The sequence below is a fragment of the Equus caballus genome, chromosome 4 (genome assembly GCF_041296265.1).
Source record: "Equus caballus isolate H_3958 breed thoroughbred chromosome 4, TB-T2T, whole genome shotgun sequence".
In the NCBI taxonomy this organism is placed as follows: Eukaryota; Metazoa; Chordata; class Mammalia; order Perissodactyla; family Equidae; genus Equus; species Equus caballus.
The window spans coordinates 10,787,798-10,803,724 of NC_091687.1; the positions used below are offsets into that span (position 1 = coordinate 10,787,798).

Consider the following 15,927-nt stretch of genomic DNA (forward strand, 5'->3'; position numbering starts at 1 on the left):
ATTCTAATTGCCCTTCTTCTGCCGTGAAATGTTAACACCACAGATATACTGTACATCTGTTCTGTTTATGTACTGTTATGTACTGTGGCCCTTTGGGGGACCACAACATTGTACTAGCTACACCTTTCCCCACCATCCCAGAACCAATTTCGCCCCCTTGGGAATGCCTGCTCTGAATGCGGGTCACAAAACAGACTCGGCAAAGTCTGAGGAGGGCTGGAGACGAGGGCCTGGGGAGCTGAAGGGGCAGCCAGAGTCAGCCCCAGTGACTGATTGTTCCCGAATGCAGATGTAGACGCCGCATAGCCAAATCTTCTAACATTTCAAAGGAACATGAAAAATCTAGATTTCTCTGTAGAAATCTCCCAGTGTTGAAACGTTGATGAGTAATTCAAAAAAATGTGTAAGCTCTAGGAAAGCTGAGTTTTACTTTCAAACTGCTCATTTGCAACTTCTGCTTTAGAAAGTTTTAAAGGAATAAACGTGGGAAGGGGTTCAAGCCCGCTGTGTGCGACGACGTGACCTCCTAGAATCCTTAGCAAACCCTTCAAGTGGCTTCAGGCTGCTGTGCTGGTGGGATTTCAGATCTGGAAGGCAGCCTCCACCAGGGATGACCCAAACAAGCCTTTAATTAACCAGTGTTGCCAGCCATCTGGGGAAATTTGGGGAGAAAAAGCAGGGTTTTCATTAAACTTAACAGCCAAACCAGTTTGACAGTCAACCTCTGCCTCCGCCCATGGACACAGATTCTCAATGACCTTCACCGAAATAGTCACCACTCCTAGCACGCACTCCTCACCCCACCCTACAAAAACCCTCGCAGGCCCTCACAGTGCTCCACTCCCCGCTGCATCTGTGCCTGTCTGCACTGGGCTCCCACCGGCCGGAATATGGCCCGTCCATTCTCTGCAAGCTGCCCATTGGGTAAGACCCCGAAGAATCCTGTCACCTCTCCCTTCTCCATAAATTCCTGTGTGGGTGTCTCACCATTATTTCTTGATTATAGTCTGCTTGGTATTTTTCCTGTAGCTGTTTCTCATTCACAGTATTGGGCCCCAACCCCTTATAGACTGTTAACCCCGTAGGGGCTGGAACTCCTCTGCTATTTCTCTTGTCCCCTCTCTCCACTCATTAGGACTCCCAGGACTCACTTACGAAATACTTACAGACTGCTTGCTGTGGTTGTACCACTGTTTAAAATTTCCTCAACACAATTCTGACTATTGACGTGTAAAAATTCATAAGACCTTTTTTTAATATGAAGATAAAGGTACAATGTACACCTGTATTCTTGATTCTATTAACAGAGTCCTTTTCTCCCATAATGAGAGAATCTATACATGAAGCTCCAAGACCCCACAGATGTTAACATCTTTATTTAAAAGTCCTTAAAAGATTGGCTGTTGGGATGCGAACGTTTCTTTCTTTTCATGATTACAGGAGTTTCTCTAGCCCTGAGCCCAGAAGAGTAATACAGTCCACCACAGTCCTTAGACAAGTCCTTGAATTTACTGAAATTGATGGGTCATTGTGCAGAAAGAGGAAGAGAAAACTTTTCCTCTAAGTCAGGAGTGAGGTAAAGAACAATAGAGTCAGCTCGAGGGGAGAATGGCTTCGCTCCAGGCAGGATCGAGCAGCACTTTGAAATCTTCCACCATCCCCAACCCATGCTGTCTCCTGCTTGGTGTAGCTTTCATTTAGCCAGGGATCAGTAGCCAAACGGGGGGGGGAGTTTCATTCTCCAGCTGTTGTGTCATTTCCCTTGATAAGTCCTAAATTGACCGCGTTATCCAGCACCAAAGGAGCTTTCCTGCGGTAGGCATTTTTTATGATGTGCCCTTTCCGGGGACAAAGGCATCTGTGTCAGTAAACTGCTATCAAGGGGAAAAAAAGACAATATTATTCCCACCACTTCATAAGCACGCTCTTCTGAGGGACGAATGTGCACCTAAGAAATTAGGCAACATTACATCTGTTAGCCCTGCCGCATTGCTGAGCGGATAAAAGAAAAACACAAAATACTGTTTTCTTCAAGGGCAGTTTTCAGCACTAAAGAGTCCAATTAAGACATTTCAAATCAAAAGCTTTCCATTTTTGTATTTTTGCACAATGTTTGAAAATGCTGATGGGCAAAATGGAGTTGCATGCCCCATAGCAGGAGGCCTCGCGCATGGGCTGTTATTTGCTAAGCCCTAAGGAACATGCTCTTGTACTGTGGAAATGGCAGTGTGAGCTACATGTGGTTTTATGTGGGATAGAAATATCTTGAAGAATGATTTGTGGAGGTGTAATAAGTTGAGAATGGGGGCTTGGGTGCCTCTGCTAGGAGACAAAGAGAACCTTCCGCAATGTTGTTTCCCCACCGCTCTGCTATTAAAAAGAGCCGCTTTCTTATAAATGGTGGTAAGCAGATATTACTCAGATGTGTGTTGACGTATTGATCCTATTTTTAAAAACATCTCCACAGATCCTCAAACGGCAGCGGGTGAGGTGGATGGGGTTAATCTGGAGGAGATCCGAGAATTTGCCAAAGCTTTTAAAATCCGGCGCCTGTCCCTTGGCCTGACGCAGACTCAGGTGGGACAGGCTCTCAGTGCTACAGAGGGCCCCGCGTACAGCCAGTCAGCCATCTGCAGGTAACATGCTGTCACCTCTCCTGGCCGGCCTGGGCCTTGTTTGTCCTCGAGGCTCAGCTTTCTTCTCTGGGTGGGCAAAGCTGGAGGCGCAGAGTGCGGGAACAAAGTTTGGGGTAGCTATCTGTGGAAATTGGTGATATTGATGGAAATAAAGGTACTCAAGCAGATTTGGGGGCTGGCTTGATAACTCCTGTCAACTCACAGAGAACTTCCAAGGCGGTCTCATTGGAAATAACACCACCCTAGGCCAGAGACTTCCTTCTGGACCCGCCCTCCTAGGCAGCTTAGAGCCACTGTCTCCTGTCTACAAATTGGGATCCTGAGCAAAACCTGTAAAGCTGCCAGTCCCAGTTGGTATTAACGCTGCCACCATTTCTACCCAGGGATGGCTACAGGATTTTCCAAGAAAACACGCCTTAAAAAGATAATTAGACATCTTGTGACCTCAAAGGAATGTTTTAACTTGCAAGAAACAACTGCTTTTACATGGCTCAGAAGAGAGTAGTGAGAATCTGGCCTAACCTTGCCCCCGCCCTCACCCCCCAAATTAAATAAATAAATGACAGAATCCAGCCTTGGTTGTGTTCCAGTTGATCTGGGTCAAGCCGCCAGCAGCCGACCCCGCGCATGCATGTGTGTGTTGCACTAATCCTATGTTTATGCATGAGGTAACAAAGGCACTTCGGGAACAGCTTTTTCCTCTTGGGCACTGCCTTATGAGTCCTCCTCCATCAGGAAAAGCCAAGAAACCAACTCTAAACTCATTTAAGTGGATTTTTGTTCTTGGTGATCCATGAAATGCTGTCTTTTTATCTGCTCTTTATACTTTTAATGTATTCCCCAAAGGACGGAAGTGTACTTTTCCCGCAGTTTAAGACTAAGGTTATAAATAACATCAGTATGGGGTAGTAGCTTGCAGCTCACATTTTGCTCAATGATTTTCCATAAAACCCATTGATTGTTGCTAAATACAAAAAGCGCCATAGGATCCTCTCACTTCTATGGCCTCCCCTACTGTTTTTTCTTATAAGATACCTCCCTGTAGAAAATAACCTTTATTCAGTCTACACAAGGATACTACTGCTGAGAAATTTGTTTCAGGGCTTGTATATTCCAAACAACATGTACAGAAGCATCAACACTAACCAGCAGCATCAATGATGTGAATACGGCGGCTCCCTGTAGGGGAACGTTAATTTTGTTTCATCTCGACAGCCTCGTGATAAAGGCAGCCACAGGTTTTTAAGTTGGTGTCAATTTGTTGTTGTGGCTAAAGTCCTCTTTGGCTTATTTTTAGTCCTAATATGTGATTTCCTTTTACTGGTTTAAGTGCCATCTAATGTTTTTGCTAATACACTCACTGCTTCTTGGGCATTCCCAATCAAATATGTTGATTTCTAAAGTCTCCCCCAGGCAAAGCCAAAAAAGCTATGGCTGAAATGAAAAGAAACCTCGGGAATTCTCCATATAATAGAACACATCAGATGCCTTGACTTTTTGGTCTTTCTCTGGCTTCTAGGGTTTCCATGAGATAGGTTTAGGAGCTAACTACCAAGAAACAGAATGAAAGTCTTGAAAGAGACCGAGACCTGACATCAGAGCAATTCAAATTAATTTAAAGGGCAGGAAGGATTCTGCATTTGACCAGTCCCTCCTTATCAGAGACACAGAGGAAACGCACCGCCAACACGCTGGACACCCCATCACCAGCTTGGTGCACCGCCCCTCTCACCCCCCCATGCCATGGCACTGTAAAGCCTGCTGTCATGCCATCAAGAGTTTCAGCTTTGGGGCTTTTATGGTGAATGATGGCAAAATGTGGTGTGTGGCAAATTAACATGACAATGAGAGAGCTTCGAGGGAGCTTGGCACAAGTGCCAAGCTCCTTAAATGACATTAAATGATTAGTTTATTTTGTATTAAAAGCAAAAGGTGCTTCTTCCCTCTTTGAGCAGTACTAGAAATTGGGTTTTTAGAAAATAAACAACTCCTTGAACTATACATGGGAGGGAACGCCATGGGAATCACATCAAAATTTGACACTATTTGCACTGTGCATCACAACAGAAGGTATCTAAAATGCAGTGCCAAAAATAAGATTGTGCCACAGAAACAAAGCCTAGACTTTTGTGTCCTTTTGCAAGAATCCTTATAAAACATATTCTAACTGAAGCAGGTTCATTTTGGCTCTATGAGAACAGACCGTTGTAACAAGGGGCACTGCGCAGACAGATGGCTGTTTTTCAACAGCGCTGAACTTTAAAAGAGAGGGGAAAATTCCCTGCGTCCAAAGTCGCCATGCTGGAGGGTTGTGAATTTGGATTTAGCATAAACAAACAAACGAATAAAAGGAATTGGTACCTTTCTGTATTTCACTGAGAGTAAGTCTGAATTTCGTACCAGGATGACCTCTTAAAACATTCTATATAATTTTGTCCAAGATGCTTCATATTTTTTTAAGTCAGAGTAGCAAAGAATTGCTGATGGCAATTGATATCTAGAAGACCTCATTTACAGAAAATGATATCATTCAAGTACAGTTTGCAGATATCACACATTAAACACAGCTTGATGCCCTGGTGCAAAAATACACCATTACACTGGACGGCGTTTGGAAGGCATGAGGTGGCCGTAGCACATCCGAGGAGAGGGGTGTTCACAGTAATTACAATGAGTCCAGCTGTTTGAGTCCAACAGTAAACTAGCAATGGGCTATGTTTTACCTGAAAAGAGGGCATGTTGTTAACTGACATATGGTGAAAATTGTTTGTTACCAGAGAGAGAAAGAGAAAGAGAGAGAGAGAAAAGAGAGAGAGAGGGAGAGAAATAGAAAGAGAGGAAGAGAAATTAAAAGGAGACACAAAACAGAGATGAAAGGAGAGCCGTAAAAGAAATTTGTCCCAGTTGCCATCCCCGCCTATGATAATAGATGTAACATTTTCCTAACCAAGTCAATGGGAGGAATTTAAGGGAAAAACAAATGTAAAGCATAAAAAAGAATCACTTTAAGTGGAAGAACATGACAGCTGTTGTCTTTGATGTCACTTTCTGGTGTTAATTTCTGCCTTAAGGATTCTGAACATTGGGGAAATGGTGCCGGTCTGATTAAAATAAAAGCTTAGATCTCAAGAGTTTACGGGAAAAAGATCTGCGAGTTGTTTTTGTTGCCATCGTGACGGCTCGTGTGTCCTGCTGCCTCCCTCTTTCCTTGTGTGTGTGGGTGGGCGTGAGTGGGTGCTCGGGCTGCATGCAGGGGCATGGAGCATGCGGGGACGGTGGGCGCTGGCTTGTGCGGGTGGCTACCTTGCAGCTGGCTGTTAATCTGGAGTGAATTCGCTCTGCCAGTCAGTCAGGCAGGCAGGCAGGAGGCCCACCCTGGCAGAGGACTCAGTGTAAGACTGTTCTTTCTCAATTTTCCCCCCAGACACACCATCCTGAGAAGCCACTTTTTCCTACCACAGGAAGCCCAAGAGAACACTATAGCTAGCAGTCTGACAGCCAAACTGAACCCTGGCCTTTTGTATCCTGCCAGGTTTGAAAAGCTGGACATCACCCCTAAAAGTGCCCAGAAGATCAAGCCGGTGCTTGAGCGGTGGATGGCTGAGGCTGAGGCCCGCCATCGAGCAGGCATGCAGAACCTGACCGAGTTTATCGGGAGCGAACCGTCCAAAAAGCGCAAACGGCGCACGTCTTTCACCCCCCAGGCCCTTGAGATCCTCAATGCCCACTTTGAGAAGAACACACACCCCTCTGGGCAGGAAATGACCGAAATTGCCGAGAAGCTGAACTATGACCGGGAGGTAGTTAGAGTTTGGTTCTGCAATAAGAGGCAAGCCCTGAAGAACACAATTAAACGCTTAAAACAGCACGAGCCAGCCACGGCGGTCCCTCTGGAGCCCTTAACAGACTCTCTGGAAGAAAACTCCTAAAGAGATGCCCACCCAGAAGCAAAAGCGAAAATCCGCAGAAACTCAACTCTGGCCCGGGACTCCACCAGAAAAAGAAAAAAAAAAATTAAATTTAAAGTAAAATTTACAAACAGCCCCAGTCATCACCCTTGTAAGAAAAAGACTAAGAAAACAACCAAGTGGACAGGGTGGTTTATACGTGTCCGTTGGTTTTCCAAAAAGAAAAAAAAAATTTTTTTGAAAATTTTTAAACACAGAATACACACCCTGCAGGCGTGTGCTAAGAATAGTAGCCTCCGCCACCTGTCTCCCCAAAGCCAGTTTTTTAAGGGACTTAAAGCAAACCAAATAACCACATACTTTTTTCTGTGTATTATGAAAATGTGAACACATTTTAAGGGAAAAGAAAAACAACTAAACCAAAAAGAACAATCGACAACAACACAAAAACTTTGATCTGATCAAAGCAAATACAAGCCTGCCACCTGGAGGAGGGACCGCATTTTTTCAGGTTCTAAGTGCTAATTCACTATGAAACGTATTAACCAAAGTCAGAAACATGGCATTGCAAACACCACCGTTAGTCTACTCTGCGTGTAAAGTTGTGTTACAGATTTTTACGTTTGTACTTAACGAAATCATAGGAAGCCTGATTTCTCCCGTCTTTCCCCATCTATTGTCACCACCTGTGGGGTGGCCGCCATTGTTGAAGCCATTCTATGAGGCTCACTGTTGGTTTTTATTTGGGGTGACAGGGTTCTTATTTTTTTTCTTTGTTTTGAGGGGGGGCATCCTGGATCTGTGTGCCAAAGCGTTCATTGCTTTCTTCTCACTATGACTTGTGGGTTTGAGAAAAGAAAACGGAGCTCGCATTTCTCTTTTTTTCCTCCGTTTTTTCCGTCTCCCTCGTGCGTGGCCTCCGGGGTCTGCAGGAAGGCCACGGAGTGGGAACGGGCGTGTTTTCCACTCACATCCCAGTGAAATGTAGGAGAGACTCCAAAATAACTAGGGCTTTGCTCGATGATCTGTCAACACTGGCATAAGCTGTAATTGTGCTCACTGTCCACGCCAGATCATGGGATTTTTCTCAGTCTGTTGGCCACGTACATGGAGAGCTGACCAAAACTAATTTTGTAATATAAACATAAGCTGCACATTTGGTTCGATACTTACATCTATGTTATGCTTCTGTGCAAAGCAATTTCTCTCAGAAGTCTGATAGCCAAAGAAATGTCTCAAGATTTCAGTCAAAAGACACACATAGCATGCACACACTCATATACACACACACACACGAAGAGAACAGACCAAAAGGAAAGGGGTAGCGACAGGAGCGTTCAAGGCCATCATGTGTCCTGTAAATCTTTTCTGCTACTGCTTTCATTCCAATAGCAGACCTTTTTCAGGGGGGAACAATTGTTCTTGGGACATAGAAATGGAGCAGAAAGTTGGCAGATAAATTTAAACAGTTGGAATAGGGGGCTGGGTTCTGGAGGGAAAAGGAAGTTTTAACAATGAAGTGCCTCCATTAGAAGGAAAAATCTAGAAGTGGCGTATCTAACACATCACAATAGCCTTCACTATCAGAGCTAGGGGGTTATTTCGTTTTTCAAAGTAACCCACTTAGAAGATCTGTGGGCCAAAATAGCCTAATAAGCCAGAAAGAAAAGCCAAGATGGAGAATGGCTGTGCAGGTGAGCACTTGACACCTGTGGTGGATGCTTCCCCCAGGTACAGGCAAAGGGGCTCAATTAAAGGAACAGGCAAAGAGAACCGTCCATTTGCCTGCTGTCGAAATGTAAATATTCCTGAATAATTAATTAATAATCATGCTCATGTACCATCTAGAAGTAAATTGTGGAAGAAAAAAACCTCAAGTTGCCCAACTGATTGGAAACACCATCTTCTTCTGCTAACACACTCCCTCCGCCATGGGGGTTTGGGTTTCTTCCTCTGTCGGCCTCTTTGCTGGTTGTGTCAGTGCAAGGGGATGCTTGTTCCCACCTTCCAGATGATTCCTGCAGCAATGAGGAGACCACCAGCAAGGAAACTCTAAAAGAAATCCTGGAAGTGGAACCAGTCGCTTGTAAAGGTGTTTCCATTTTGAAGTCTGATGCTAATTGGACCACAGCTAATTTGACCTTCAATGCCAAGGACGTCGTGGTACTCATTTTGCCACCTCAAAAACTGCACAAAGACCAACAACCCAGAAACCCAAGACTATATTGATTAAACGGATTTTCTGTTCTCCTGGGACCTGCTCCAAATTCCATCAAGAAAAGCTCCCCAAGAAGAGAAGTTAACAAGATAACATATGATGGATGCTAAATGTTTAAACATATGCCAACAGCAGTTACATAAGGCCTGCTCCGTTCGGAGATCTATAATTGGGAAGGTGTAACTAGGACAGTGAAAATGCAAAATAAAAGGAATCTTCCTGAGTGGAATAAAAGAAAGATATTCATCCCACAGTCGTAAAATCATTCATGTGCAGTGATTTTTTTTATAGTTTTATAATTTTGTATTGTTTTATAAATTATTTATAAGGTGTTGTAATGCTTCTTATATTAATTTTTTACAGATAAATTTTTTGCTACAAGGCATAAAAAAGGTGCCTGAACAGATTCTTAGGAATATAAATTATACTATGTAACTCGTAAGTCTTCGGGACCACAACTATTGCTTGATTTTGTTATGACATTTCTTATTTCCACTTGTGAACAACTTCACATGCCAATAGTATTTAAGTGTCTTTTATGTTTCTGTGAACTGAAGGTTAAGGCTGCCACAAACAAAAAATAAAAGCCACTTTGGGCATACGTGATTGTATTTCAAGCTTCACTATTTTTTTTACATGTTTGTAAATTATTGTCATCTTCATTTTCTTCATTGTTTGATGAAAAAGAAAAATGACTGATGTTATATTTTACACCCGTTTGTGGGGTTTTTTTCCCTTTTTCAACCCAAACTAATTTTGAACCGTTGAGAGTTTTAATTGCATTGCCAGAGTTTAGTTTCTTTATGTTGTCATCACACGAATACACATACACATACACACAAACACACACTCTCACATACCACAAAAGAGAGAACAAAAAAGCAAAAGGAGCTAGGAAAAAAAAAACCAAGTAGAGGCGTATCAAAGAACTCAAGCTATAACCAAAAAGAAATTGTAAAATGCCTTTGCTCATCTTCTCTACGCTGGACCAAAGCTCAATGTTTGTAGGTATATGCACATTGTATAGATATGGCTAAATGTTGCTGACAATCTCGCAATACTACACTGTTCCTATTTTAAGAAAAAAAAAAAAGGAAATACAAACTGTTCATCAGTGTTTTACCTCAGCACTCTACTTGTACCCAGTTAATGACCAAGCTTAAAAAAATGGAGAAAAAGGAAATTGATTTTCATTTCAATGTTTGACTGTAAAATCTGTTTGGATAACATTTTGTAATAAGCTTTTTGTCATGTAATTTGCTCGTCTTCAACTTGAAATTATGTGAGGCACATTTGTTGATTTGTTGTTAAGAAAGTGGTTTTTTTTTTATCCTACGTGCTGTGATCTCGACTGGTCACCAGGGTCACTGATGAGGCCCCGCAAAAAGCTGCTGCTCTGTGCTCAGAGTGGGCAGCAGGAAGGAGGGCAGGAAAACGGACTGGGTTGTTTCGAAAAACTCATCATGACGAGAAGTTGACATGATGGACTTGTGACCAAGAAGCCAAACTGGATATTTAAAAGCTCCTTACTTGCTCTGACATTGAAACCAAAGCTGATTTATCTGCACAGTTTGCTTAACGTTAAAAAAAAAAAAAACTGACAAAACTGTACTTAATCTAGAGCAATATCTGTATGGTCAGTAAAGCTGCACTTTGTGTATTTCTTAACAGCTTCGGATCTGTCACTTTTAATTTATACCATAAAAAATAAAGAATTGTTTGACATGAGCTTCTAGGCTAAGCGTGTCTTCAACTCAGGTACGTCATTTAAATTGGAAGCATGTAAATAGCATATGTTACAATCCCTAAAGTTAAGAAAAGGAAGGGGTTCAAGACAGACTGATTAACATCATGATTATTTCAACTTTCAATCGAAATACTATATGAATTAGGACTCCTGTGGTTGGAAGTTACAGAAATCCAACTCAAACTCACTTAAACAAAGAGACTCTGCTGTTTGACTTAGCTGGGAAGTCCTTTTGTGGACCTCAAGCACAGCTGGATACTGTGGTTCCAAGAATGTCATCAGCCTGTCCTGCTTGGCTTCCTTCTCCGACAGAGACCGCAGACGTTGAGTCATGTGCCTGTCTCTAGACTAGGCACTGTATTGGGGGATGATGTACCTTGAGTGGGCCACTCAGGGTCACAGGGCCACCCTTGTCTGTGGGGGGAGGGGGAGGGCCTCATGATAATCCCACAGGACCACAAGGATGAAGGAGGAAGTCTCCATAAGAACCAGAAGACAGAAGATGAGAAACCATGGTAGGCAGACAAAACCCAGAGTCACCACAGTCTACTACTAACACCAGCTGTGCCCAAGGGTTCTAGAGAATTCTGCTGGGAAAGAGGTTTTGCAGCTCTTAAACAATGCCTGTCATGGCATGTTCTGGAAAATTTAGGCATTTAAAATATGCTCCTGCTTGAAGTTTAGTGTGAGTAGGAGGGGTGAGTTAATGCTGTTATAGAATTTACTAATTCAAAAGGAAGACAAGAACACCTTGCTAAAAAAAACAGTAAAATTTTTTTAAAAATTAGATCACAATCTGCACACTTTTAGTGACCTTTAGCAAACATTTCTTATGCTACATGGAGAGCCGTATATCAACGTTGTGTTGTGGTTGATAAGTGATTTGGAGCAAGCAACAGAACCAAAAATCTGAGTGCCCATACATTGTAAAAGGGCAAGGAAAGTGGCCAGGAAGTTCCAAGAATGACTTTAAGAGGAGCAAAAAAAATGCTGATGCTTCTGCCCTCATGGGTGGAGAAAGACAAAAGAAAGTCATTTTCGAGCTTTCTTTCCATCTAAAATACTCTAAAAATATTCTGGCAAAGGTCCTGCTTATGATTGTACCTATTATTATGAACTACATTTTACTTAGGAAATTCTAAAATGTCTTCTTTAAAAAGATAGCCATCATTTAAATTCAATCACTCCATAGTCCACAGATATATGCTAAGCATTTCCCACACGCCAGAAACTTTTATGTGCTGGGGACTCGGAAATAAACAAAATGAATCCTTGCCCTCAAGAAACTCACATTCATTGTGCAAAAGCCAGTATTATTTCTCCAGAAGTTAAGGTCATTCCACGTTTCTCATACTACAATATTTCACAAATAAAATAAATTTCAGAAATGAAATCATGAAAAGCAGTTCTGAGGCCGACTTTGAAACAGCAAATGAATGGCTAGAAATAGCCTAGGCTTACAAGACAACCACCAGTATCTGTTTTAAATGATTCCAAAAGCTGTTCCAATAAGAATTTTCCACTAAACCAACCATATACACATAATCTATTCAATGGCAAGTGCAGCGGGGCAATGGCTGATGAGTTTAAGCAAAAATCCATGGTTGGAAAGAGTCAGGAGCAGTCTGTCACAAAGCAGATGAAACCAGCTCCTCACTAACACACAGTCTGGGCTCCTCATCCATTGTTCCGTCTTCGGAGGAGTCCAAGCAAATAGTCCTTCTGACGTATTTGGCTTATCTGCTGGACCATGAGGAAAGCCGTGGTCCAGGGAAGAATATGGCACCCAAGTAGGTTTTCAGAATACTGATGAAAATCTATCTGAAACATATGACACATTTCTGTGTTTTCTTAAGGCAGATTATAGATGTAATTTACCCTCTTCTTGATGGACTTTCTCCTTCTGTTTGTTTTGTCCTTGTTAATGGCTCCATCCATCAGCCACCCAAAGCAGACGTCTGGGAGTCGTCCCGCTCCCTGTACACACACACTCACCAAGTCACCGGAAGTCCTACCAGTTGTGCCTCGTGAACTCCTTTTGACTCTGTCTCTTGGTCTCCATGCCCCGCTGCCACTACTTACTTCAAACCCGCCCACCCCTCCCCTGGACCACCATGATAGGCTCCTCCTGGTCTCTCTATCCATCACATACTCGCCACCAGAGAATTCATTCTAAAAGGCCCATACAAACATCGCTCTCTTTACTTAAAATCTTTCCGATGTTTAAACCATTGCCTTCAGAATGAAAAACAAACTCCAGCATAGCATACAATGTCTTTCATGACTTCGCCCTTGTTTGCTCCTTCAGCCCCATCTCTCGTCAATTCCTAGTGCACACAGTTGTGTATTGGCCTCACCAAACTTCCTAAAATTTCTCCAATGCCCAAAGCACTTTTGGTGCTGTACCTTCTGCTCATAACGTCTGCCCACTGCACCATTGGCCTATCCAATTTCTACTCAGTCTTTAAGACTCAATTCTGTTCAATTCCACAAAAAGCTGTTGGACTCCTTCTATGCACTAGGCATTGTGCTGCCTTCATTGCAGCATTTATCAAGTTTGCATATTTACCAGGCAACACTAACATATTAAAAAATCACTGCCAGAGATCCTGGAATAACCTATGGACTTGGCTTACAGATAAGTGTAGTTTTGCAATATATTCTCATATTTATATGGTTTTCAAAGCTCTTTCATGTACATTTTCATTTGCTCCTAATATAAGCCCTTGGAAGTGTGATAATTTCTATTTTATAGATGAGAACCTAGAATCATAAAAATTAATAGGCTTGACCATGACCTCATAGTTCATGAGTAGAGCTGGCATTTGAATATATTAGAAATTAGAATATTCACCACGGTGGCTACCCAGTGAACCCCAGGGAAATGGTGTCTGACCCCCCCACACACACACCTTTGCATCACCAGTGTAAAGTACAGTGTCTGATGTATGGTACAGTTCAGGAAAGTATGACTGTTGTTGATGATAAATTCCAATTATCTAATTACCAAGTCCACTATGGTTTAGGTGAACATAGCCCGAATGATCAGTGCTTGGCAGAACTAGTAAAAGATACATAAAGCGACATTGGACTTGCCCCTACATGTTGTTATTTTCATTATCACTGGGAGTTAGGGGCTCCAGATAAGAATACAAAGAGAGTTCCAATCATTCCAAAGGCAAATGAGTTGAAATCAGTTGAAAAGTGAAAGAGAAAGTCAGTGAATCCTATGGGTTATTTGACTAATCCCATCAGCAAGCGAAGAACATGCAATGTGTGTAGAAACAGGAAGCTGACCTGGGACCTAGACTGGCAGGTCCACTCCAGAACTTTCTCGGAAACTCTCATGCCACTTTGAAGAATTTTAGTTGTGCTCTTAATGGTTAGGGCTTCTAGCTTTACCGGACCTGCTGAGATGTCACTTAGGAACAAGTTACACTCTTCTCATTGCTTTATCTGCACCACTGAAGCCTGGTATCCGCATGGCAGCCTCTGTCTGTGTTAAGGGCCTTCATTGTCGAGGTCATTTGGGCATCATCTCTGAAAGTCGGGATGTTTCCCAGGTGTTAGGCTATTGGCACATATGCAATGGTAGGAGAGCCAGTGTAATAACCACAAGGATCCAGAACCGGAGTATTTCCAAAAACTGAACTTCAGTCAAAGAGCCAGGGGCCTATATGCAATAACAGCATTCAGGGTGAACTGTAATACTGACGTTCTTTGCAGATGCTCTTACTAAAATGCTGGATAAAAGCAGAAAAGAGATTGGCTTTTCTTAGATTCCTACCATATATAGATATTACCGTCCTCATTTCCAAATCTTGCACTCTTATCTGAGATGTGAGGTCTGCTTAGACACACTTATGCTACTAATAAAGGTTCTCATAGAGGAAGATGCAGTAAGACTGACTGACATCCAGACCGACTAAACTCTTTAACTAACGCAGCATTGAAGTGGATCACTGGGCCTCAGATGAGGCCACTTTGGATCCTGGGGTTCTGGTCACCACTTGCACCACATTTTGACTACAGACGAAGGAAAAGATATCAGTTAGGAAACATTTTTGCTTGTTTTTCCTTCCAGTTTTTGTTGTTGCTGATATCTTGTATTATACAAGTAAACTATGTTTGTTGTAGAAAAATTAGAAAATACAAAGAAAGAAAGATATTTCCACTGTAAGCATATTATAGTTCAACTGTTCACGGTGCTCTATTTTAACAGTTATGGGCTGTTTCAAATGATTGTCTTAAACCGTAGAGACAGACAGTAAATTAGGAAATCAAAAATGGAACTCAGGTATCTTGGAATCCCATCTCTATGAAACACCACAGCTACATGAGTTGACCAAACTCAGTAATTACCTACCCAGAATCCTAACTAGACCTGTCGTGCAGCCCATCTTGGAGGAAAACACAACAGCCACTGGTTGTCTGGGAAGAGACATAAGGTCTGAGGCTGTTTCCATGCAGGCTTTGCTAACCAACCAAGAGGCGCTAGTGAAGAGAAGCAGGTTTCAGTCACGGAGACATGCATGCCCTGGTGCTGGCAGGACCATGGTGGTTGACTTCATGAACTCTTTCTTAAGGTGAGACCCTCCACCTTACCTTAAAAGAATGGTTTCTTCTTCATATAAGTCCAAACCATATCAAAGCCTGTAAGGACCGTATCATGCACACACTAAGCATTACACACATGCACCTAATGAGGAGCCAGTCTAGGATATGACGGCCTGGGAAGATAACTCAAAGCCATCAAAACCTTTCTCTGCCGTCTAATTTAACCCACACCCCAACACACACACATCGAATATTTTTAACTGTTTCTTTCCGATAACACAAGCTTCACACTTTTACTTTCTAACACACTCCCACTGTGCCATCAGTGTTTAAATTCCTACTTTTGCTTTGAAAAGAGGGAAAAAGTCCCCCCCAGGCTTCTGGCTCTGCCCTGGAAGGTTATAATACAACCAGTCTTTCCAAAAAGTGATGTGGACTCAAGTACTTGCCATATGTGTATGTATTCTTGATTTCTGCTTCTAGAACTATCAGACTATTTAGGAGGAACAGAAAGAGAAGAAAAATGAATGTATCTGAAGGCTCCAAAGAGGATAAGAACAGAAGATTTCTCTAGTATCCCCCTTTACAGGAAGCGTTGACCTCTAACAGGGACTACTTATACTTTCTACAGAGAGTAAAAAACTGGGGGAGACACCTGCCACCTCCTTGCCAGAGCAGCCACCTGACCCTGCTTCTTCCCCTCTCCCTAGACCTTTGCTTTCTGTTTTTACAAGAGAGAAAGAGGGCTGGGGGAAGGTGAAAGGGGTAAAAGGACACATGTGTATGGTGACCAATGGCAGCTAGACTTTGGTGGTGAACATGATGCAGTCTATACAGAAGTCAAAATACAGGGATGTACAC

General features: G+C 42.6%; 1 protein-coding gene across 9 annotated transcripts in view; it reads left to right on the top strand.

Moving 5' to 3' along the window:
• Window positions 1-9,714, top strand: part of POU6F2 (POU class 6 homeobox 2) — a 459,268-nt gene extending 449,554 nt beyond the window's left edge. For 6 of the 9 annotated variants that reach the window (XM_070264192.1, XM_070264189.1, XM_070264187.1 and 3 more), the window contains 2 exons: window positions 2,468-2,636; window positions 6,061-9,714. In XM_070264192.1, the coding sequence (XP_070120293.1) occupies window positions 2,468-2,636; window positions 6,061-6,565 (674 nt within the window). In that variant the 3' untranslated portion in view covers window positions 6,566-9,714. The remainder of the gene's footprint in view (window positions 1-2,467; window positions 2,637-6,060) is intronic. The other 3 variants (XM_070264193.1, XM_070264194.1, NM_001433524.1) reach the window with 2 other exon arrangements.
• Window positions 9,715-15,927: the final 6,213 nt, after the last annotated feature.